General features: G+C 41.8%; 1 protein-coding gene across 3 annotated transcripts; it reads left to right on the plus strand.

Annotated features, from left to right (window-relative positions):
* The first annotated feature begins 23,313 nt into the window (after positions 1-23,313).
* LOC147886216 (expansin-A4-like) lies at positions 23,314-25,065 on the plus strand. 3 transcript variants are annotated; one of them, XM_087395207.1, is made up of 4 exons: positions 23,314-23,423; positions 23,662-23,800; positions 23,928-24,246; positions 24,378-25,065. In XM_087395207.1, exons 2-4 carry the CDS (start codon positions 23,665-23,667, stop codon positions 24,685-24,687), a joined length of 765 nt encoding a protein of 254 aa, XP_087251333.1. In that variant the 5' UTR covers positions 23,314-23,423; positions 23,662-23,664; the 3' UTR covers positions 24,688-25,065. The 3 variants fall into 3 exon arrangements, with proteins under 3 accessions (XP_087251333.1, XP_087251331.1, XP_087251332.1); XM_087395205.1 differs by having other exon boundaries at positions 23,314-23,404; positions 23,657-23,800; XM_087395206.1 differs by having other exon boundaries at positions 23,314-23,404.
* Positions 25,066-25,504: the final 439 nt, after the last annotated feature.

The following is a 25,504-nucleotide window of genomic DNA, read 5'->3' on the forward strand; positions in this document are numbered from 1 at the left end:
TGCTTGACTCTTCATTGTGTGTTGGTCTGACTTTGCAAGCTACAAAAATTTTCTCATTTTTGGCTGGCCCGGTCTTTTTGGCTACTTTGGCGATGGATTTGGGACCTATGATTGATTGGGTTCTTGATGACACCTCCACAATCCACGATAGCAAGTCACTTAAGTTGACTCAGTAAAGGGTGATTGTAAGTCATCAATATCTTGAGAAGGTTCATTCCCCTATGTATGATTTTGTGATCTTCAATGCTATTATTTTGCTGAGAATAATGGTGAAATCTCTTCCATTCTAGTAGAAGTACCAAGTCAAGTAGATGTTGAAGGAGAAGGGCATTATGTGACTGACTTATCATTGTCCATGATAGTATGTAGTTGTCCTTATAAAGGGTACAAGTAAGATAATTGCATTGTCCATGATAGTATGTAGTTGTCCTTATAAAGAATACAAGTATGATAATTGCATTAAAGAGTGTAGAAGCTCCATCTTCTTTTGTACCTCCCATCAGACAGTTTGGGGCATCTAGCTCAACTCAGTGTGGACTTGGGTTCTAATGATGATGTCCCCATATTCTATCAAAGCATAATTCTTTCGATAATGAAAATCTTGAAGAATGGTGTTCTTCAGACTCACTTTGAAAGGATAAGCCAAAGGATTTGTTTGAATGATCTTCCAAGGCAATATAATGGGAGTCCTATCATGGAGTTTCCAACAACCTTTGGCCAACTAAAGGCCATAGATGGCATGGAACAAAAATATGATGGACATTTGTGGACTAGACCTGCAACGACAAACATGACTATCAATGCTACAATGAGGGTGAGTTATTGTATTGGATCCATTGAGTGCCGAAGGGTCACTTTTCCATATTATGATAATAATAAGAGGTACAATACTTTTTTTAAAAAAGGATGTCTATACAAAATAAATGTGCTATTGGCCTAATGAAAAAAGAGGAGAAGAACAAGATTATATGTCATTATTGTAGAAAGCCTTTGTGTTGGCACTTGTAACTGTGTCAAGTGTACTATGTCATGCCTCACATGCTTGCCATAAAAATATTGATGGTTCATGTTGGTATCCACAAGCATGAACTATAACCTAGCACTTCTGAGAGTTAGATAGAGGGGACCAAACAGCTAGTTTCAAATGTTCTCAAGGTTGATACGAATGTTGGACCAAGAAAGGTGTAAATGTGTGTTGCAAAGGACCTACTATGGCTACCTCTCTATTCGTAGGTGATGTTGAAGTAGATACATCAGAGGTGATTTCCAATTGGAGAAATTGAGCTTTCAAATTTTCTTGAGTAACTTTTCCCACATGTTGAGAAGCAAAGATACAAGAGTGTTTTGTTTGTGAAAAAACTTCTACGCTTTGTTGAATACAATATATTAAAAAACTATTTTTCTATGGCAGGTTTAGGAAAATTATTACAGAGGAAAAAAAAGCAATGATGCTATTGGGTGAAGGCTATAATAGCTTGTTTTCACTCAAAAAAAGATCCATGTATGACTTCTTTCATGGGTCTCATTTTCCAAGCCAAACAACGTTTTTCAACTAGTGTCATGCATAATCATCAAAAAATTTGCCTTGAGGTGTGTTATTCGAACCTACACATGTCCAAAGGGGATCCCTCTTTGGACATGCATCAATACCACCTATGTGGAGGAGGCACGTGTAAAATATCATGCCCATCGGATGTGGTTCGCATGGTCGAACACCCATCAAACCATGTTTTTCACCTAGTGTCATGCACAATCATAAAAAAACACACTCCAAGGTGTGTTATTCAAAGGCACACGTATTCGATGGGCATTCTACTTTGCACATGTATCAATCATACCTATTTTGAGGCATGTGCAAGGTATCATGCCCATAGATGTGGTTCGTATGGTCAATCACGCATGAAACCATGTTTTTTACCTAGTGTCCTGCACAATCATAAAAAAACTCGCTTCCACATGTGTTATTTGCACATGCATCTATCCAATGAGCACCCCGCTTTGCATGCACATTAATACCACCTAACGTGCAACATGTCATGCCCATTGGATATGGTTTGCATGGTCGATCACCCATCAAACCAGGTTTTTCACCTCATGCACAATCATAAATAAACACGCTCTGAGGTGTGTTATTCGATGGCACACGTATCCGATGGGCATCCTTCTTTGGACACATGTTAATGCCATCTATTTTTTAACACATGAAAAGTATCATGTCCATCAAATGTGGTTCGCATAGTCGATCACAACAACGTTTTTCACCTAGTGTTGGACACAATCGTAAAAAAATACACCTTGAGGTGTGTTATTCTAGCCAACACATATCCGATGGGCATATTCCTTTGCATGCATGTCAATACCATAGCTTTTGAGGCAAGTTCAAATTATCGTGCCCATTGGATGTTGTTTGTATGGTCGATCATGCATTAAACATGTTTTTCACCTAGTGTCATGCATAATCATCAAAAAACACGCTTGCAAGTGTGTTATTCAAACCTTCATGTATCTGATGGACATATCCCTTTGTGGGCATGTCAATAAAACCTTTTTTGGATCAAATACAAAGTATCGTGCCCATCAGATGTGGTTCGGATGGTCGATTACGCATTAAACCATGCTTTTGACCTAGTGTCATGCACAATCATCAAAAAACACATCTCGAGGTGTATTATTCAAACTTGCATGTATCTGATGGGAATCTTCCTTTGCACCCATGTTAATACCATTTATGTTGAGGTATTTTCAAAGGATCATGCCCATTGGATGTGGTTCGCATGGTCAATCATGTATTAAACCATGTTTTTCATCTAGTGTCATGCACGATCATTAAAAAACCCGATTCTAGGTGTGTTATTTGCACATGCACATATCCTATGAGAACCCCATGTTGAGAGTTGTGGTGCCATGAGCACATGTAGAGCAAAGGTATGAGCAAAGGGAAAGCTGCCACATGGCATGGAGGAGATATCCCACATGTGAGCAAGCAAAATGGATGTAAGTCCCCTCACCTATAAAAGGGAGGTTCATTTGAAGTAATATCATATGAAGCACTTTGCACTATCTCAAGATTCTCTTTATGAGTCCAAGCTAATCTATCTTGGAACCTAATTGACTTGAGATACATGTCATGAGCACTCTCTTCATCATGTCTCCACATAGGTTCCATCCACCTTAGAGCGCTCCGTAGATCCTAAGACACACATGTTTTGTCATGGTATCAGAGCATAGGTTTAGCTCTCCTAGTTTAGCTCATTAGTAGTTCACTAGGATTGCTCCCATTCCTAGATTAGTTGTAGGCATGTCTTAGGAGCTCATGTATTTCTCTTAGGTTAGTTTTAGTTTTTAGATTGAAAGAATTCCGTCGATTGAATGAAAATTCCGTTCATTGCTATGAGATATTTCCGTCATTCTTGTGAGAAAGAGAGTCTCTGATTGTTCAATTTGTTGAGAGCTTTGAGAAAAGTCTATTGCCTCAACCAAGCTACTCCAAAGAGACACAAAGGCTTCCATCTACTCCAAAGTTGCTCCAGTCTCAAGCGCCCTTTGAACAATTTGCCCAGTCGGCCAAGCCTCCAGACAACTATCAAATGGCACACCTCTACCCATGGCTTCCCGAGAAGTAAAGCAGCAGTGCCTCATAGCCATCGACCAAAGTCTTCACCCACCACCAAAACAGTAGTGCTTCTTTGACTTCTGCTCCTCAGCAAGCCTCCACGGCTCACCAACAGCCACAAGTTTCAATCGGAAAGCCTACAAAGAGGTCTCCTTCGCAATGAACGAGACAAACATCGCAATCACTTAGCTCCTTCAAGCTTCTGCACACTCAACTATACGTCCCATTTGATAGGCTGGTAGCCCAGCTCGCTATGTCCAGTGACGCTCTAACGCCATAGAGCCATAGCTAGCGCTCTCACCCAACTGCATCAATGACGAAGCTTCGAGTTGCTCCATCTCCAACAGCTCTCAGTCGCCTCTGACGGCTCCCTTCTACAAAGCACGACAGACCCAGGAACCTCCTCCACAAAGGAAGGACCATCAACAGGCTTGTGCCCTTTATGAGCCCCTAACCGACAGCCGACTACCCCGATAAAGTGAGACAAGCATCCTGCTCCAACGCGCTACCGGCCAGCCATCCCGCGACCTTCTACGACATGCAGTGGCCTCCTTCTCCAAACGAGCGGCCTCACGGTATTCTGCAACGACTAAGCGACTCCCTCCATCTCCAAAATCAACGAATCTCTACATCACCGAATGCTCCATGTCTTATCCGTCGTCGCCAATTCTCTGTTGTCTCCAAGGTCTCAGACCTTAGGAAAAAGTGACACATGGCAGATAAGGTTTGAACTATGGTTAAGGTCAACCTTGGTTAGGTTTATGGTTAGTTCAGTTACTTGGATCATGGTTAAGTTAATCTAGACTTGGGTTAACTAATTTGGGTCAGAAGACTGCCACATGTCAACAGTGCCACCTAAGCACACAGCCCCTGCCAAGCACAGTCCTGCAAGCAGCATGTGAATAGCCCAGCCACATCATCAAAGGCCTTCTTCTTGATCAAAACTTCGACAAGCCATAACTTCCAATCCAGGAAGAATTTGGACACACTCCAAAAAGGAAAAGTGATCGTCTTTCTGAGCTCTACGCGCCTGTCAGATCAGAATCATTGTATGCAATTAGACACTGCCAATATTGAATGAATTCAATTGGTAAGACCTTTGCAACCATTGGAAAAGCAAAGCATGAATGCAAACATCGATGTAAAAAGCAAGCCGAAAGCACAAGTGCATGAGATGACCATAGCAGGAAGCATGGCATCCACACACAAAGCATTAAGGCACATGGAAGAACAAAGCATCATGCAGGTAGCTACACCAAACAAAGAAGCAAATGAGTCTTTAGCAAGCCATGAGCAGAATGACAGTAACAAAATGTATTGAAGAGCAAAAAACCTTGCCAACCTTGCCTATTATGTTTTGTAATCAAACCTGACCACCTGAGAGTAGCTATGAAAGCACCCAGGGGAGGTATTGACATGTAGAAGCCACACTTGACCACCTTAAGTAGCATGCATGCACTAAGGGGAGGTGATGGAATGTAACTCACATCTGACCACCTTGCAGTAGCCAAAGGATTATGGCACCAAGGGGAGGTGTTGAGAGTTGTGGTGCCATGAGCACATGTAGAGCAAAGGTATGAGCAAAGGGAAAGCTGCCACATGGCATGGAGGAGATATCCCACATGTGAGCAAGCAAAATGGATGTAAGTACCCTCACCTATAAAAGGGAGGTTCATTTGAAGTAATATCATATGAAGCACTTTGCACTATCTCAAGATTCTCTTTATGAGTCCAAGCTAATCTATCTTGGAACCTAATTGACTTGAGATACATGTCATGAGCACTCTCTTCATCATGACTCCACATAGGTTCCATCCACCTTAGAGCGCTCCGTAGATCCTGAGACACACATGTTTTGTCACCCCACTTTGCACCCATGTCAATACCACCTATGTTGAGGCATGTGAAAAAATTATGGTGCCCATGCAATATGGTTCGCATGGTCAATCACCCATCAAACCATGTTTTTCACCCAGTGTCATGTACAATCTTCAAAAAGCACGCTCTGAGGTGTGTTATTCAAAGGTGCACGTATCCAATGGGAATCTTGCCTTTCATACACAGAAATACCTCCTATGTTGAGGCACATGAAAATTATCATGCCCATCAGATGTGGTTCACATGATCGATCATGCATTAAACCATGTTTTTTACCTAGTGTCGGGTACAATCATAAAAAAACACACTTCCAGGTGTGTTATTTGAACCTGCACATATCCGATGGGCATACCCCTTTGCACATGCATCAATACCACCTATGTTCAGGCATGTGCAAAGTATTGTGCCCATTAGATATGGTTCGCATGGTCGATCATTTTCCACCTAGTATCCTGCTCAATCATCAAAAAACACGCCTCGAGGTGTGTTATTCAAGCCTGAACATATCCGACACTTCCCACTATCCCATATGCGATACTTGCACCCTCCTTACTTTTATGTGCACTTCCTCTCTTGTTTCTTCTACCATATTGCCTTCTTTCATCTTGCCTTCTCTCCAAATCTTTATCCGTCTTGCCTTCTCTTACTAACATATTTGTTCTATCCCCTTGCTATATGTTCTATGTTTGCTTATCTCCTTTACTATCTCCTCTCTATCAATTCAATTCTCATCTCCTATCGATCTCCTTGAATACTCAGTTCTCCTCTCCTCTCCTATCTCCTCGTTTCTCCTCTCTTGTTTCAAATGGAACAAGTTCTTGCAATCATCCATTATATTGAGGTTTCAATCAACACCAACTTATTATGGATTGCAGACAACAAAAGAAATCAAGACGAGCGGCGGACGAGGAAAGGACCATTGACCCAAGATGACAAATATGAGTTTGCATTGTAGAGGAAGCAAGAAAGGGAAGAGAACAAGAAGATATGACATTGCAGAGAAGAGCTATGAAAGTACTCCTTATTAGCAAGAGAAGAGCTTGCACATCTATTTGAACAAATGTCTTATAGAGACACCCGTGGTGGAGGATTTATAGCAGGCATGCTGCTGAAAGTATTAGGAATAAACAAGAAGAATTGAAAGAAAGACTCTTTGAATCTTTGTGTATCTTTGCATATTATAATAACATCGCTGAAGATGAAAAAAGTGACACAGAGAATGGTGTAATCAGCGAGATAGAGATGTCCAATTTGATGGTAGGAGTGTAAGGTGTTTTTTGACACCATATGGCTTTGAGTTATATGATAAACTTCTTTAAAAAATGTGATGACCTCTTTTTTTAATGTACTCTAGTTTTAATAACATATCACCATATGGCTTTGAGTTATATGATAAACTTCTTTCAGAAATGTGATGACCTCTTTTTTTAATGTACTCTAGTTTTAATAACATGTCACGTCAGATTTTCTAATTTGAAAATTTTTTAATCTTACTTTTTTTCTCAATGTTTTGTTTTAGAAGAGCCTATTTTTTTCATGTTTTATCCAAGATTATCTCACAAAATGAATTTGGACAATGCACCAGTCCAAAATTAATAAAATAGGTGTTAGGGGTGGAGCCACAACTAGTATACATAGCAGATGACCTCACCTCAATGAGGAGTGTGCTTTAATTGCCCTCCTTTGAGAGTACAAGAACTACATGGCATGGAAGTACACATACATAAAGGGTGTGACCGTTGAGGTCATGCAACACACGATACCCATGCTAGATGATGTCAGGCTAGTGCGACAGTGTCCTTATCCTATGAATCCCAAATATGCACTCATAGTAAGGGAGGAGATCCAAAAATTCATAGATGCGGGATTCATCTATGAGATAGAGCATATAGACTGGAAGTCACCCATTGTGATAGTCTTGAAGAAGAATGGAAAGATTCGAGTAGGCGTAGACTAGAAAAATGTCCATGCCGCTACAAGGTGCAACCACTACACATTGCCTTTCATAGAACATGTTCTAGAAAGAGTGGCATGAAAGGGAGCTTATAGCTTCCTAGATGGATTCTCGGTATACAATCAGGCATCCATTGCCCTGCAGGATCAAATAAAATTGCCTTTGCAACTGAGTGGGGTTTGTATGCATCCCAAGTGATGATATTTGGACTTACCAATGCACCTGGCACATTTTAGTGGTTGATGATCACCGTCTTCAAGGAGTACCTAAGAGACTTCATAGAAGTATTCTTGGATGATGTGTGCATAAATTCAACATGGGATGATCATCTGAGATACCTGAAGCTAGTCCTTGAGAGGTGCAGGTTGTACCGGATATCCCTAAATCCTCTCAAGTGTCAATTTTGGATCAAATGCAGCATGATTCTTAGTCACATAGTGTCCAAGAATGGCATCTCCATGGATTACAACAAGATCAAGCTCATTCTAGAGTTTACCCCCCCCTGAACGCCACAAGAGTGCAACAGTTTATAGACCATATGGGTTACTATCGAAGGTTCATCCTATTTTATGTAGACATAGCCCACCGACCATTGTACAAGCTGTTAGTAGTCGGCCTCAGGCTAGAATCGAGTATTCCATGTCCACATAGATGCCTCAAACTTTGCCATTAGCCCAACGGAGTACAAGTTGGACTACCTAGTGTACTTTTCTAGCTGCTGGCAATCAAACGATGCCGTGATTAATTACACACTACAATAGAGAGGGAAGGCCTGGCCATGGTCTATGGAGTTAAGAAGTTCAAGCATTACTTGCTAGCCAACAAGTATGTCTTTTTTGTTGATCTCATCAAGCATTACTATATTTGATTAACAAGCCTTGCATGATGGGACACATACAAGGTGGATGCTAATCCTTGTAGAGCTTGACTTCTCAATCGCGGTGCATAAAGGAAAGGCCCACGTCCTAGCCAACCATCTCTCGAGGATTCCCAATGGGGAAGCTCCAAGAGTCGAGGATAACCTCCTTGATGCTCCCCTATTTCTCATTGACATGATTCCAGAATGGGCAGTCAAAATAGGCCACTATCTGGCAAATGGGTTACTCCTTGACAAAGCCCTCAAGAAGGACAGAGCCCACAAACACATTAAGGATGCAACACCATATCAATTAATTGCAGGCCAACTCTACTGCATGGGCAAGAATGGCATCATGCGTAGGTGCATGTGCAAACATGAATATATCGACATGCTTGAAGATGCCCATTTTGGGATAGCAGGTGATCACTTCGTCCACTGATGTTATAGCAAATAAAATGTTACTAGAAGGCCTCTGGTGGCCAACTCTCTTTAGAGATGTAGTCGAGTTTATCAAGTGAGGAAATCAGAATACAAATCGCACATAAAATGGACATGATGCCCCTAACGAGAATATTAACCAATCATCCCTTTGAGTAATGGGGCATAGATTTTATTGGTCTGATAAGCCCAATAGCTAAAGGAACAAGGTCCAGATATGTGATCCTGATCACAGATTAGTTCACCAAATGGGTGGAGGGGTGAGCCATAAGAAAATCTTGTGTGGTCCACGTAAGTTTTTATACAAACAAGTTTGTATTGTATTTAAGTGTGTAGACAGGCTAGCACTCCTCTCTCTTGCGAGAGTTGTGTGTTGCATTTTGTTTTTGTCGTGTGTTGCAATTTCAATTATAATATAAATGATTGTTTTTTACGTGAGGTTGGCACTCATCTCTCTTAAGAGAGTTGTGTGTTGTAGTCTCAGCTTGTATAAAAATGTTTGTTTGTAGGAACTCTTGGGCTAGTACTCATCTCTCTTAAGAGAGTTGTGTGTTGCACTCCAAGCTTAGTGATGTTTTCATAGATGCTTATTTTGGCACTCATCTCTCCCTTGAGAGTTGTGTGTTACAGTCTAAGTTTAGAGATGTTTTTGAGCACTTAGTCTGGCACTCAACTATCCCTTGATAGTTGTGTGTTGCAGTCTAAGTTAGATATAAGGTGACGTGCTCTTAGACACTTAGTCTGGCACTCAACTATCCTTTGATAGTTGTGTGTTGCAGTCTAGGTTAGATATCATGCAATGTGCTCTTAGACACTTAATCGGGCACTCAACTGTCCCTTGATAGTTGTGTGTTGCAGTCTAAGTTAGATATCATGCGATGTGCTCTTAGACACTTAGTCTGGCACTCAATTGTCCCTTGATAGTTGTGTGTTGCAGTTGAAGCCTAGTGTTAGATGGTGAAGTTCACGATTAGGTTATACCTAGGTCATTTTTTGTGCAGGTTACATGGTTATTTTTTGTGTTTTGATTTTCTATAGTCTATTACATGATGTGAGCTTGAGTTGAGAGGTTACATCTAAGTAATTTCTTAGACTGCTTGTATTGTTAATTGCTATGGCTTAATGAGTTTCTTATTGCACCTAGCACTAAATTCTTTTATGAATTCTGTGTTGCAGCTCACTGCATATGAGATGGCTCACACAGGTGAGAAGAGGAAGTGTCAGCAACCTGATCTCACTAAGATTCATAGGAGTGTTGAAAAATGAGAATGTACACTTCTTAATGAATGCCGATCAAAAAATCATTGAGAAAGATTTCCAAAATGGTGAAAGTAGTGCATAGAATTTGGTGAGGACAATGATATCAGAGCGTGGAGGGAGGACCTCGTGTGACCAATTTTCAAATGTTTTTATAGTAGAGTCTATAGACCAGTATTTGCACCACTGCGTTGGAGGGTCGACGATGCCTCGGTCAAATAGATCGAGACATAAACTCCTGTGACACAAAGTTGGAGGATCTTGCTTTAGATGCCAGGGTCACGTACATCAAGAATGTGTGGCGAGGTTACAAAGGCAAAGGAGCTGCCTCGACCTCCCTTCCATCAATGCACCCATGCCCCCAAGCATAGTGGCAACCACAAGCACCAATGCACCCACGCCGCTAGTCACATGTCGCATTGCACCTACTGCATCCACAAGCACCAATGCACCCAGGTCCCCAATCACATGCCACATTCCACCCAACACAACCACAAGCACCATTGCAGCCATGCCACGCATATGCATAGTGCATCGACCACAGCATCTCTTTCCCCGTATCCCTTTTTCCCAAGTTCTTCCATACCCAGAAAAAGTTCCTCCTCCCGGTCCACATCTCCCACCACATGCACGCTCACATTTTGCCGCATCTTTTGCTTCTCCATTTGTGCCTCCTACCACATGCATAGACTAGTTTCCATCTCCCACATACTCACCTACACCAAGAATGCACAAGCAGATACATTTCCATCTCCTTCATTCTCGCTTGCACAAGCACCACACAGATCATATGGTTTGTGTGCTCATGTAGCAGTGGCAAGACCCATGCGGCCCATACTGCTTCAGCAAGACGAGACATTCAATTCATGTCTAGTGCAGCTGTGGGCACATGCACGAAAGGAGCAATCAGCATGTGCAATATTCTTGTCGCTCCCTTTGATCCGCACAAGATTTATGCATGTAAGGTGCTGAGGGTCTCTGTGACCCCACTGATGCATTGAAGGCTAGAGCCTTGGAAGAAGCCATGTGCTTGGGCGATGTCGTACATCTGAGCATCATCCGAGCGATAGGTCTAGTCCATGATGATAACCCAATGATACTATTTCCATTCTGGAAATGGATGGAAATTTCTCTCAACGGATGTGTAGGGACGGATCTCACAATCACTCAAGAGAACTCTCAATCTCACAATCTCTCTCTCGCACTCTCAAGAATCTCAATGTCTCAGCAGAAGACAAGGGAGCTCTGATACCATGACAAAATATGAAGAGGGGAGAGGAGAAGAGTGGAGATGAGGAGAGAGGGCACAGCTAGAGAGCACACCACAAATGACTAACTGTACACTAGATTTAGTTGAAAAAATAGAATATATACAAACCCTTTTAGGGTTAGGGTTAGGGGATCTAACCCTTTCCTTTATAGCACTCTATAAGGTTAGTGCTATGCACATATGATCACGTGATGGTGCTATGCACACATGATCACATGATGTTGACCGTGAACTCTCAACAAAAGAATACAAAGAGTTTCAATAACTTTTAAAACTTTCAATTCATACACTTTAAAACTCTTCTGCACCGGAAGGCTTTGAAGAAAAGGGCAAAGAGCATTTAGTTTGCAAGCTGAAGAAGAGTCTCTATGGTCTTAAGCAAGCACCTAGAGAATGGTATCAGAAGTTTGATGCTTTCATTCGGTCCCAGGGTTTTAGAAGGAGTGAAATTGATCACTGCCTCTACACTAAAAGGGCTAAGGATAATAGCCTGATAATCTTGGCACTATATGTGGATGATATGCTATTGGCTAGCAAGAATACTTATGAGCTAGATGCATTAAAGGCCAAGTTGCATGAGGCCTTTGATATGAAGGATTTGGGACTTGCAGGTCATATTCTTGGTATGCGCATCACGCGTGATCGGAGTAGGAAACTCCTTTGGCTTTCACAAAAAGAGTATGTTACAAAAGTATTACAGCGTTTCAATATGGAGGGGGGGAAGGCAGTGAGTACTCCATTGCCTCCATATGTGAAACTGAGTCATACAGATAGTCCCAAATCAGATGAGGAAAGGGCCATGATGGCCAAGGTTCCTTATGCATCAGCAGTTGGGAGTCTTATGTATACTATGATAGCTACTAGACCAGACATTGCATTTGCAGTGGGAGTTGTTAGCCGATATATGGCTAATCCAGGAAAGAGGCATTGGGAGGAAGTTAAGTGCATCATGAGGTACATGAAGGGTACCAAGGAGATGTGCATCTGCTTTGGTAAAGGAGACATGCGTGTACTTGGGTACACAGATTCAAACTGTGCAGGGGGCATGTGGATAGTAGGAGATCCACTTCTGGTTATGTGTTCACCTTTGTAGGTGGTGCACTGTCGTGGATGTCTCGTGCACAGAAGTGCGTGGCTTTGTCTACCACAGAGGCTGAGTATGTTGCAGCCACAGAGGGTTGCAAGGAGGCTACATGGCTTGATCGGCTAGTGGGAGATTTGGGGATTCATACAGGTGTACCGACATTGCATAGTGATTCCATGAGTGCTATTCAGCTAGCATGGAATCCGGTCTTTCATGCAAAGACCAAACACATTGAGGTCAGGTACCATTTCATCAGGGAGGTACTTGAGGACAAGCGCATAGAGCTTGTCAAGGTTCATATAGATGATAACCTTGCAGATATGCTGACGAAGAGTCTACCTAGTCAGCGGTTTGAGTATTGTCGTGTATTGATGGGCATTGGATAGTATGCCCACTGGTTGTTCTCCCTTAAAGGCACATTGTCCTTTAAGTGGGAGGTTGTGGGGGTTAAAGGTCACTGTGCCTTAACCCTGATTATGTACAATACTCAAACACATATATAAATGAATGAAAAAGAAGATTAGGGTGGTTCTGCACCCACCAAAACTTGTGTGGCTCTCTGTCTCTCTCTCTCCTTCTTCCGTTCTTGCTTCCGTTGAGAGCACCCTCATACTGGTGAGAAGCTATGCCATTATGGTGTTCGATTGGATCCACTACCGTAGAGAAGGCGACAAACCTTTGGCTCCTCATAGATTGGAACGAGAGAGAGGGAGAGAGAGAGAGAGAGAGAGAGAGAGAGAGAGAGAGAGAGTCTTGCTGGTAATTCATCAACGGTGCTTTACTGCATCTCGATGACCCCACGGCACTCCAGGCTCCTCTCTGAGTCAAAAGTCCCTATCCTATTTTGTGATGCCCATGAACACCGTAGCTACGCCACTACCATGACCTGCACAAAGCTAGCCACCACCCACGCTTGTTAGCATACGAACTTCCACAAAGATGACATAAGCCTGCTATACATTTCTCTCTTTGCTCAGCCTGCTTAGCAGCGGCAACCTCCAACACTCGTTGACTTTGAGGCTTCCCCATGTATTTTTTGCACTTGTCTCTGGTCTCTGGATATTGCCTTTCCTATTGCATCTTTCATCAGCATCTATGCTGTAATCCTCCAAGTAGCTAGGAGCTTGCATTCTTACGAATGCCAACCCCAAGATGTGCAGCCCCTGTATTTGATGGAGAGGGGGACAGTCGCCATTCGAGCTTACAAACACTAATGATGAACTGCTAAAAGAGAGAGTTCTCTCACCTAGGATGAACCTCTGGTGAAGTGACTCGTTTCTGAGTTTCGGGAGATGAAATTTTGGTGATCCTGCAAAAGTTGCCGAGAAAGCATGTGGAATCTCAAAGGATACATTTGTTGCCAAGTTGATTTTTTCTCAATGGACTTCACTAGGAAAATCGGAGAAAGTGGAAGCTCACAAGCCTCGATTCCTTGCTCTCTTTACTGGCTCGATGCAAAAGGATTCTCTAAGTCTTCTTCCTTCTTGGGCGGCAACAATGGGTTTTTCTCAAGGACGACATCAATGAGGATCTGCAGCGAGATTGTTTCAAAATACCAGATCTTGGAGGAAGAATATGTATTCCTTGAAATACGGGTATGTATATACAATCTACGGATTCAAATTTCAAACTGTGGACTTGAATTTTCTTTAAATCTTTTTAAATCTATTATATTATATTTGTATGTTCTCATTAAACAAATCTTTTTTTATTTTTAATTTAATTATTTTAATTTCATAATTTTATAAAAGAATATTTTATTTTGTAAATATTATCATCATCATAAAACAATCCTCCAAGGTCCTATTGTGGGGATGAAATTCTCGCACATGCAACCACTCGATCAACCATTAGGCTACACTACTATAAAACTAGGTAGAAATGGCAATAGCAAATGGCACACAATTTTCAATTTTGCCATTTCTTATGTATGAAATGGCAACAACTTCTCAAATTGCCATATTTTATGCAAGAATGGCAGTTAGAAATAGCAACTAGTTCTTGAACTGCCATTTCTTTGGAAGAAATGACAATAAAAAATGGCAACCTTTTATTGTCTGCCATTTTTTAGTAATAATTGGCAACAGCAAATGGCAGCCAATTCTTGACTGCCCTTTCTTATGAAATGGTAGCAAATTCTTGATTGTCATTTATTATGAGGAAATGGCAATAAATTCTTGATTGCCATTTCTTCAGAAGAAATGGTAGCAAATTCTTGATTGCCATTTCTTGGTAAGAAATGGCAGCCATTTCTTGACTGCTACTTCGTTCAAAGAAATGGCAAGCACTTCTTGACTACCATTTTCTAAGAAAAAATGGCAACTATCTTTTGACTACCATTTGTTACGAAGAAATGGAAACCGTTTTTTAACTGCCATTCTTACCAAGAAATGGCAGCACAAAATGCATGTGGAGGAAAATTACACAATGGTTGACCATTCAGTTGTTGCTGTAAAGTATCTTATTGTTGCCAAAGATTTAGTACTACCATTCACAACATTGATATTACTGTCACTATTTCTATATTGTCTAAGTGTGAAAGATTAATCAAAAGTCTTAAGTGCATCAATACTCAAAGTACATAGTGTGAAGAAGTCATCTAAAATTCTAAGGAATAACTTTTACCTATTATAACACACGCATTTTACTTGATAACAAATATTATTCAATAGTTAATTGAGAAATAAATAATATAATTTTTACATAGAAAAATAAAATATAAAACTATAAAGACATTACATGAAGAGTTTTCCAAGAAACATTCAAGCCTATGGTTTGACCCAATGTCTGAATCGCATAATTTTCTTTAAATATAGAAGCATCCTTAATGATTGTATCATCAACACTCTCGATGGGTATGATACTTTGTATAGGCCTTAATGAAAGTAATAGAATTGTTCTTGCAAAAGTTTTATGTGGATCAGGTATCTTTTTCATGGCCGAGGATGTGTATTGATATTTTTCATGGCCGGGAATGTGTATTGTTACAATTCTTACCATGCAACGTGGATGAGTGTTAAAAATATGCATCAGTGTGCTTCTAGCATATGTGTGTGGGTTTGATGGATATGATACTTTATTCAAGTCTTAATACCAATAATACTCTTATCCTTGCAAATTTTTGAGTTGATAGGATATCATTTGCATGGTTGGGCAGGCGTATTTTCACAATTCTTAAATATGCATCATGCATGAGTACTCCTAGCATATCTATGTGTGTCTGATAGGCATGATACTTTACATAGCTTCAAAAAGATAAAAACCCTTGTGCTTTCAAAGTTTGATGGGAATTAGGCATCAATTTCATTGTTGGGCATGTGTATTTTCAAGTTTCTTACCATGCATTGTGCATGAGTGCTAAAAATTATGCTACAAATCAAGCAATGAGTAAAAAGCAACAATGTTAAGCAACAAAGTAATAAAAACAAACAAGAGAAATGAAAGAACACAAACAAGTCAACAAGATACCAAGAAAGCAACAAAGTCAAGCAAGCAAGCAACAAGATGCAATCACATCAAGCAAGCAAGTAATTGGAAAATTTTGGCAACATCTCCCCTGGGTCGTAGAAGAATCTCATATTTGCCTTTTGTGCAACCACAAAGACATAAGAAATGTGTAAACGAACAATGCAGATTCCAAAGATTATTCTAATGCAGATGAAATGGTTCGAAAGCTTACCTAGAAGAAGAAATTTGAAGACAAACCACTCAAAATAACATCCACTTCTTTAGTTCCTAAAATATAAATCTTCTTCTTCAAGCTTGGAGTGGAGGGAAGTGGGCCAATAGTGGTGTGGGTGGTGTAGGGATGGCAGGGGAAGGTAGGGAGATGGTGGAAATGTCATGAGGAAGAGGTGAAAAGCTGGAAAGATCTCAAACAAGAGAGGTGTGGCAAAAAAAGAGGCATTTGGGTTTGCTTTTTGAAAGTTTATCTGAGTCGGTATAGGCATCGGTATATACCGACACCTATACCAATGAAAACAAAGTTTTCCTTTGTTTTTGCATTTCCTAAAACTTTTAGTACTTCTCTCACTTCTATTTTCTTACTAGGTTTAATAAATGATGACTTGTATTGGATTACAAAATCTTGTAGCCTCGGAGGCCCTGTTTTAGGGTGCGTGTTGACTTTTTTAAGCATATTTCCTTTTTTACCACACCTTGCATCCTTTAAAACATACATCGTTGTACTTCTAGCCATGCATGCATATGGTATTAGATGTGCATGATATTTTTCAAAAGCTTCAAACCAGGTGATTTCAAGTCCTATGCAAAGAATCATGGCCATTCGATGTCATTTTCATTGGATATTTCCTAGTTTCGCACCATGTGTCATGCATGGTCATTGAAAAACATGCATTTGTCAACTTCTAGCCATGCAAATGACATTTGATAAGCATCATACTTTGTGCAAGCAGTAAAATGGGCGAGTTCAAAGCTGGTGTAAAATATCATGGCCATTTGGTGTCATTTTCATGGCATGGAATGAATATTTTCTAGTTTTTTACCATGCATCATGCATGAACTCGGTAATTTTAATGTCTACACAAAGTATCATAGCCATCTGATGTCATTTGCATGGCTTGGAATGGATATTTTCTAGTTTTTCACCATGCATCATGCAAGAGTGTTGAAAAACATGCATTGATCTGCTTCTAGTAGCCATGAAAATGGTATTTTATGGGCATGAAACTTTGTAAAAGCCTTAAAATACATGATTTCATGGCCTGTGCAAAGTATCATGACCATCTCATGTCATTTTCATGGCTTGGAATTGATATTTCCTAGTTTTTCACCATGCATCATGCATGAGCATTGAAAAACATGCATTGGTGTGCTTCTAACCATAAAAACAGTATTTTTTGGGAGTGATACTTTGCACAAGCCTTAACAAGGAAATTTCAATGCCTATACAAAGTATCATGCCCATCTAATGTCAATTGCATGGCTTGCAATGGATATTTGCTAGTTGTTCACCATGCATCATGCGTGAGCATTGAAAAACGTGCATTGGTGTGCTTCTAGTCATGAAAAAAAAAAAAAAAGACCCTTGCAAAGTTTGGAGTTGATCTGACGGTGGGATATACGGATATGGATGTCCAGTGTGCATTTTTCCTTCGCATACATAGCATCCACATGCAAACATGGGCATTCTAATTCCCCGGTGTCACATCCGCCATCCAATGCACCTTACACTTTGCAAGGACATTAAAACAACTTGTTTTAAACCCTTGAAAAGTTTGGTGCTGACCTGATGGTGTGGTATATGGATGTCGGTGTCTATTGCGCTTGCTTCCTTCATATACATAGGTTTGTATATGTTTTTGGGATTTCATGTCGGCCTTATAGATTCATGCCCCGATGAGGGAATTTTTGTATGCATGCCTTGAAGAATTAGATATCCATGCCCCTTGGAGAGAATTTTTGTAATCCATTTGCAAATATGTTCATGCCCCTTTAAAGGAGTTATTCATTGAGTATGATTTCTATGCAAGTGCATAGTTGGTGTTTACTTGTTTTGTTTTTGCTTCTACATCCCATCAAATGCTGACAACTTGATATTCTAGAGTTTTCTAAATGACCTTTTTTAATAATAAATAAAGGTACACGTAGAGGAGCTCAAGAGTAAGGAATGAGATCATTGTCAATATAGAAATAATCTATGAACTATCATAATTTTGTATATGGGCACATGCAAAGAAAGAAAATTCAATGCAATATCCACTAAATAAGCAAGAATAATTAATGAAATTGAAAATATGGGGGACGATAACGGATTTGAAACTAATTTATCTACCTATTGGTCTTACTAACTTCAATATGTACTCATGAATGTCATATTTTTCCATAATTGATCCACCTATTGGTCTTACTAACTTCAATATGTACTCATGAAAGTCATATTTTTCCATAACTTTTGAGATTCGTGCTATGTAGTTTAAGAAAAATACACTTAAAAATCTATCTTTCTTTTCACTAAAATCATGATTTCTACAAAAAAGTGGGACTTGGGATATTCCCACTTTTCCTAATAGGGTCTTATAACCAAAGATAAGGGTAAGGGGTTGGGACTTGGACGGAGTTGCCTTGGTACGATCGGCTTTTTTTTTTTTTTGATTCGCATTAGAGGATTCGAGCTAGTTGTAGGTCTAGTAGCCGCTTGGAAGACATGCATTGGGCTATTGTCCTAGAAAGCCCGAGGCGGCATTAGGGGTGACACTAGCCTGATTGAAAGTATATGGTGGAGCAGGCTTTGAATAGAATTGTCAAGCCATTCAGAAGACATGACATTGTGAGAGCTTGAAACTTACAAAGGAAGGGCATCAAGAAATGGTCGGATATCTAGGATGGTAGGAAGGCGGATTGGGTTACTCTAAAGACCCTACAAAGGCAATTTCAACTAACATATGGGGAAGCAAATCTGATGAGGGTGGTGCTAGAAAGAATTCTCTATAACTGTTCTCTAATCAAATAGTGTTAGATAATTGGAACATTAATCTGTGGAGGATTGAAAGATCCTCATTGAGAATTTTTCTTACAGCCTTATATTCCTGTGTCAGTTCTTGTGGTCCGGGAAGTTCGTAATAGTTGTGCGTTTGGTAGACATAGGTTTTAGGGTCAAAGTGCTGGTTTCATTGACTAAGGAAATCGGATGCTCTGTTGGGTGGAATGGTCATGCAAGTAGGCCGCCAGTTTATGATAGGTTAATGTGGTTCCCTCTTGCTATGTGCAACGTTTTGTTTGGGCAAACTGCTTGTATTGGTCCTTTGGAGAGTGACCATCTCCCTAATGACAGCACATACTTTCACCCCAAAAAAGAAGGGAGCTTAAAGCTCGTTTCCTTTTGGCAACTTACCAAGTGTCGAAATCCTGGACTAGCCCTTCTGGTTCACTTTACGTAGTGTTTATTAACATCACCAACTAGTGTTTATCAAAAGCCCTAGCAATCCACTACATCCTCGAATGGTGTTTATTAACACCATCAAATATATGATTTTCAATCTCTTGCTATGCTCCATGCCAATTATATCACTTTTACATTTTAGTCCATAGAAGTAATGAAATTTCCCACAATCAATGAAGTTTCCCATAAAAAATGGAGTTTCCCACAATCATCTTATTTTTCATAATTAATGGAAGATTCCCATAATCAATGCAAAATTGCCAAATTTAATGAAATCCAAACAATTTCAAAATTCCCATTCCCAAAATACCATTTTTCCCCACTTTATCTAATATGGTGTTTCTTAGGTAATAAGATTGTAATAAAAGGAAAACGTATACAAGCATAGGAATACTTTAGCATAACGCTTTAAGTTTTTATATTGCATGAGTTGATTATAAAGTGCAATATAGTACATGGACTATAATGAGCCACACATTATGTAGGTTTATTATCCTTGATTTTTCCCAACATTCACATAGAGGTGTAGGAACTTTTGGGAAGGTAAAGCCAACCTCTTTGATAATAATTCCTCCCTTGACACCCTCCTCCCTTAGAGATCCTACATTCCTAGGCTCAGCTATTGCTTGGCATAACTTAGCTTTTATTTTCTTTACTTCTACATCTACTAGTGCCCATGCGTTGTGAGGTTTTTGGGTGAGCAAGCTACCAAATTTTTATGTCGCTCCCCCTACATTCCAAGTCATTTTTGGTTGAATCCCATTTGAACGTGTTCTTGAAAGAGCTTCCACATGGAAAGAGAATGGTATTTTCTACTCAAACGTATTACGCTAAGGAATCACTAAAGCCATTGACTTAGCGGAAGTGACTTTATGCTTGGCAGAATCAGTTGCTTTTCTTTTCCTGAAGCGAAATTCCGTGAGTCATACGGGATAACCAAAGGACATTAGCGCTGAGAATGGTACTTTGCAAGTAAACAAGGCGGAAAAGTATCCCTTAATTTTGTTTTAAGGAAAGCAGGCTCGTATGAGTAACAGAACGGAAAAGAGAGCGTTGAGGAAGATATCGCAGCAGGAACGAAGATGACTGGGGCGGCGATGTTGAATGGGAGGAAGCAGGAGGCAACAGGAGCTATAGTGGAGAATATGCGGTGAAGAAAGGGATGTGTGAGAGGAGTTGGATGTGGGCGGCGAAGGTGATGAGCAGGGTATAAGAAGAAGATGAATGATGGGTCTGTAAGGAACAGAGGGAGGGGTGAGACACTGAGAAGACAGGGGACGGAAATTGAGTGGGTAGGAAGCGAGAACTGTGTGTGTGTACTGGGAGGGGGGGTGGGGGGGTTTGCGAGGTGAAAGGTTCAGCTATTAACGGAATAAGGAAGCAAGCTCCGCAGCATGCTGGACGCTGGTTATGTGTATAACAAACCACGTTACAATTCTACCGTAAATTTTCAAACGTGAACCTCACCAACGAGTACTAACTAACCTAAGGGTCTCTGCACACGAGGGCCATAATGCTGAGTCCAATTGCGCACTGGTTGCAGCCCTCACAGAGGAATTCGAAGAGCTTTGGCTACCGGCTGTTGCATCTGTAGTACGTCTTTGTCGCCCTCGGCACCTCCTCAAACCTCCAGATGGCAATCATCATCCCTTCCTGACGGGATGTTGTAGGCGGAAATGGATCTATGCATAAGCGCGATCCTCCAATGTGGAGGGTGCGTTTTGGAGCACTAATGATGCATGGAAGCTCCCATCCAATTCGTGTGCATGCCCCAATTTCGTGCGCAGCCATCCACGCTCATTTGGAGTGTGTGCATTGGCTCTAAAATTGAAATGAAAAACATAAGCATATATAAAGCTAAAGAGTAAGGGTCTTTACAGACTAGAGCCGCCCATGCCGCCCACGTCCAACCCACAAATTCAATGCATGGTGGATGGGGCAATCTTACGCATCCATGATCCATGGGCGGTGCCCATGGTGTGCAGGTCTGTAAACACCCTAAGTCAAAGATGCGTGTGGTAAGAGCACGTTCTCGCGTCGTTGGCCATTGGCTCTGGTCCAACACCACTGGCATGGAGAAATTGCAGCCCCATGATCACTAGCAAAATTTTCTCTGGCATTGGACGACTGGGCTAGCTTCCTTGATTTTTTAGATTCCACTTCAATGCTCCAATTCATGGCTAATTTGGATGTGTTTCCTAAGTATTCTCTTTCCTTTAAGATATGCCAACCTGGCGGTAACGCATACAATTGAGCCTCGCGAGGACGCGAAGATCTTTCTAGTGCCTTTGCTTAGTAGATGGGACTCCCAACGCCCACAAAACGGTGTTCTAAAGAAGTCGCCTCTAAAATCTATTTCCAATTTCTGGTAATTTTTGTTGTTAGCACTCAGCTAAAAGATTGTTAGTTACTTTTTTTAAATCTATGGTATCATTTCTCATCAACTTTTTGTTTAAAATTATTCTACCATTGTTAGGACACCATGCGTACCGCTCTAAAGTGTCTCAATCTCAAAAGTTGTCTCCTTGTCAATGACGAGCTATATAACTATAGTAGCAAGGAATTGTTTTTAGGCTGCGCGTGGGTGGCTGGCCTGCTGACCTGATGAATCGATTCAATCGATCGTTTTCCGTTTGAAAATGCGAAGGTGCGCAGGTAGAAATCTAGAAAAATCTTACCAGGCACGTAATTTACAGACTCTAAGGCAAAAGTCAAGTTGGGCTTTCGGCGGCTTCAAACTTAGCCGCCAGCGGAAGCGTCTTTCCCCGCTAAAATGGCAGGTGACCAACAAAATCATGTGAATGGTGAATAGAACATTATAGAAGCATTCGTCCCCAGCTAGCGGAAGCGTATTTTGCCGCTAAAATGGCACGTGACCAACAAAATCATGTGAATTTGGCGGTAAGACATGCCGACGGAGCGTTACGCCATGCGCAGGGAGGCCTTTCGGGAGATGGATGATCCTCTCCATTTTGGAAGTAACTATGAGCAGCCCATGAATCCACGACCGCCAAATCACCGGTCAAGACCAAGATGCAACAGCATCACGATGTAGATTTTTGATATCTTCTAAAATTCTTCCCCGTAAGAAAAAAACATCTTGCATCGCGGCGCGGGGATGGGCAGCCTTCCCATCTATGATTGCGAGGATGCTCATCGATCGATTGGTTTTGTTAGATAATCCACACAGCAAGATTCTTTTCTGCTTCATGTCCCAACTTCCAAGTTGAAACTACCAGCGATATCTTAACGAAGAATCGCCGGAGTGCGTTGGGGGCCTTCCTTCCGGCGCCAAGTCAACAAAGCAAACAACCATCTCATCTGTTTTCGTACCTGCGACCGCCAACCGAGGTCCCCCGCCGAACAACCGGATTCTCACTCGCAAATGAAAATTTTCGTTCCGTCCCATAACGGCTGTGATGCACCAGTGACGGTGGGTGCACGACCGGCGACCTGCTCGTGCTATCATCTGTCCGCCCATCTGAAAAGATCAAACTCCCATCGCAAGATAGCCTATCCAGCAGGTGATTTTTTTGCCAGTCGGTAGAAATCTTTCCAGCTCCAAAGCTAAACAGAAATCTTGACGGTCCTTCTGCAGCTGCAATATTGAGCACGAAGCAAGCAACCATCGCCAGATCCTTTCGTTTTCTCCTCCAGCAATAATCGATGGCTGCAACCGCAAACTTGCACCGCACTCCTGCCAATCTATAGCCCACTCTCGCCAATCCGATCATACCTGCCATCATCCCCCCGCGGTCCCTGCAAACAAGATCATCCGGCAGTGGCCGACACCCAGTTCTTGTTCATCTTTTTCACCACCGTTTTCGAACCTCCCGGACCCGGTCTCTCTCACCTGTGCGGGATCTCGCCTTTTACTTTCCCGGCGCTCCTCATGGCGACGGTTAGACGGTGTCATCATTTCACAAGACCTTTTGGGCCGGCGGAGCCCAAGTCTAATGTCATCTAGTTAACTATCTCCCACCCCGGTCCCCCTGCCCCGCTTCTCCGTCGTTAAAAGGGCAACGTTCCGGCTGTTTCCCTCACAGTTGCAAAGTGCCGGTAAATTTGTATAGCAGCCAACTATCCACAGTCCATTCCTTGCTGCCTCGATTTCCTGCCCTCAGTCCAGCCAGTCTGTTTCTGCAGTCAAGTAAGAACACTGTCCAGCGGTGTCTATCTGTCCATCCAGGGTGCAAACAGTCCAGATATTTTTGCATTCCGCCAATGCAAGAAGAGAAAAGGAACGCACTCACACTCTGTTACACAGGGGGGGAAAAGACTGCCATGAGAGTTCTGTTTTTGTAACTTTACATTTCTGCACCTATTATCTATTCAAACTAGAATCCTGTCTTTGGTTTCGCAACGCTAATGGAGCGCTCTTCTTGTTCCTCTTTTTTGATAGCTTAGTCCATGGACTCCGGCGTATTTTTCCTCCTCTTGGCAGTTCTTGCAGCGTGTACAACCGTTGCGTCCGAAGGCCATTATTCTGTCTGGAGGCATGCTCATGCTACATTCTACGGGGGCAGCGATGCATCTGGGACGATGGGTCCGTCCTTTCATCTCGTTTTATCGCCCCTCAAACCAAATCGTGCGTTGTAATTCATGCCTCATTAGCCATTCGAATTTCGCGTCGTTCCTGACTTTATAGCTGTCTGCCGTTGCCATTTTCCCAGGCGGAGCATGCGGTTACGGCAATCTCTACAGCCAAGGTTATGGCACGAACACGGCAGCGTTGAGCACTGTGCTCTTCAACGGCGGCCTGATGTGCGGGGCTTGCTTCGAGATCCGATGCTGGAATGATAACGACTGGTGTCTCCCAGGAAACCCATCCGTCATCGTGACTGCAACCAATTTTTGCCCCCCGAATTGGGCACTTGCAAGCGACGATGGAGGCTGGTGCAATCCCCCGAGGAGGCACTTCGACATGGCGGAGCCTGCCTTTCTCAAGCTGGCTCAATACAGAGCTGGAATCATCCCAATCCTGTACAGGAGGTAGCTATAACAAGAGATTTCTTGAAACTCCCTCAATGCTGCATTTTTTTCTTCATTGGACTTATTTGTTGCCCAAGCGGGCGTGCTGAGCAGCAAGAGTGATCGACCTGTGTGTTTGTATACGCTTGCAGGGTCCCATGCGAGAAGGAAGGTGGCATTCATTTCACCATAAACGGCTTCAGCTACTTCAATCTCGTTCTTGTTTCCAACGTCGCGGGGAGCGGAGACGTAAGTCAAGTATACATCAAGGGCTCAAGAACTGGGTGGATCAAGATGACGAGAAACTGGGGACAGAACTGGCAATGCGATACGGTGCTCGTTGGGCAACCGCTCTCCTTCAGAGTCGTTACGGGTCATGGCAGAGTTATAAACTCTTACAATGCAGCACCTGCAGATTGGCAATTCGGGCAGACCTTCGTCGGAAACCAAGTAAAGGATTAAATTCATATAAGTTTATCGCGGCAGCCATCGCAATGTCGGCCGCACAGCAAATATCCTGCGTGAAAACCATTTGGTTATGTATTAGCTTGATCTCTGCCAACAATCGACATGTTCCCGTCTTATATGGAAGCGATCGCGAAGGAGAAGAGGCACTCGAGGTAGCTTGCGATGCAGCTATAAAAGCAGCCATCCAGCACTGGTCTTGAGTGTCCTAGCTCAATTTACCACAGATTGAGTGCCGTCTTGCAACTCAAACTGTTGGAAATTGGGCGTCTCTAGCTTATTTGCGTTGATATTGCATTCAAGCTACTATAGATTATATGATTGGAGTGGCGATGAGATCGCCGCTTTTGAATTTCTTTGGCGTTGCAGCTCAATCCCGACAAAATATTTCTCCTTCATCGAATTTCACTTCCGTTTTGGATATTTGTCGAAATTATCTCAATGGTAAAATATGGGTGGAACACAATAAAAAAAGCTCCAAAATAAAATGTATTACATAAGCATCAAACATAGAAACCATATGTTTTTTTTCACCTGCCCAACGACTAAGGCGACGTTGCCAAGCAGCAAGGAGTCATCTGTCACGATCCGAACGAGTCCAACTGTTCGCTTGAGTTGTCGCTAGTTCTCAAGCGTGCAACTGTTCGCTTGAGCTATCGCTACTTCTCAAGCTGTTTTTTAAAAACATTTGGTTGTATCTTCTTTGAAACTCTAAGCTTAAGTAAAACTTCGCAAGCTCCAACTAAGTGAAATCTGAAAGACATTCACCAACCTTCCATGTACATGAGTGGTTACCATTATATAGACTACTCAA

This window comes from Dipteris shenzhenensis, chromosome 24, assembly GCF_047967505.1.
Source record: "Dipteris shenzhenensis isolate YYH24624 ecotype China chromosome 24, Dip_SZ_1.0, whole genome shotgun sequence".
Lineage (NCBI taxonomy): Eukaryota > Viridiplantae > Streptophyta > Polypodiopsida > Gleicheniales > Dipteridaceae > Dipteris > Dipteris shenzhenensis.

What these genes read in the sequence shown, in the direction of transcription:
- LOC147886216 (XM_087395207.1), top strand. Translation starts at nt 23,665, where the DNA reads ATGGACTCCGGCGTATTTTTCCTCCTCTTGGCAGTTCTTGCAGCGTGT. An exon ending in CGATGCATCTGGGACGATGG is followed by an intron (nt 23,801 to 23,927) that starts GTCCGTCCTTTC and finishes CCATTTTCCCAG; the next exon opens with GCGGAGCATGCGGTTACGGC. An exon ending in ATCCCAATCCTGTACAGGAG is followed by an intron (nt 24,247 to 24,377) that starts GTAGCTATAACA and finishes ATACGCTTGCAG; the next exon opens with GGTCCCATGCGAGAAGGAAG.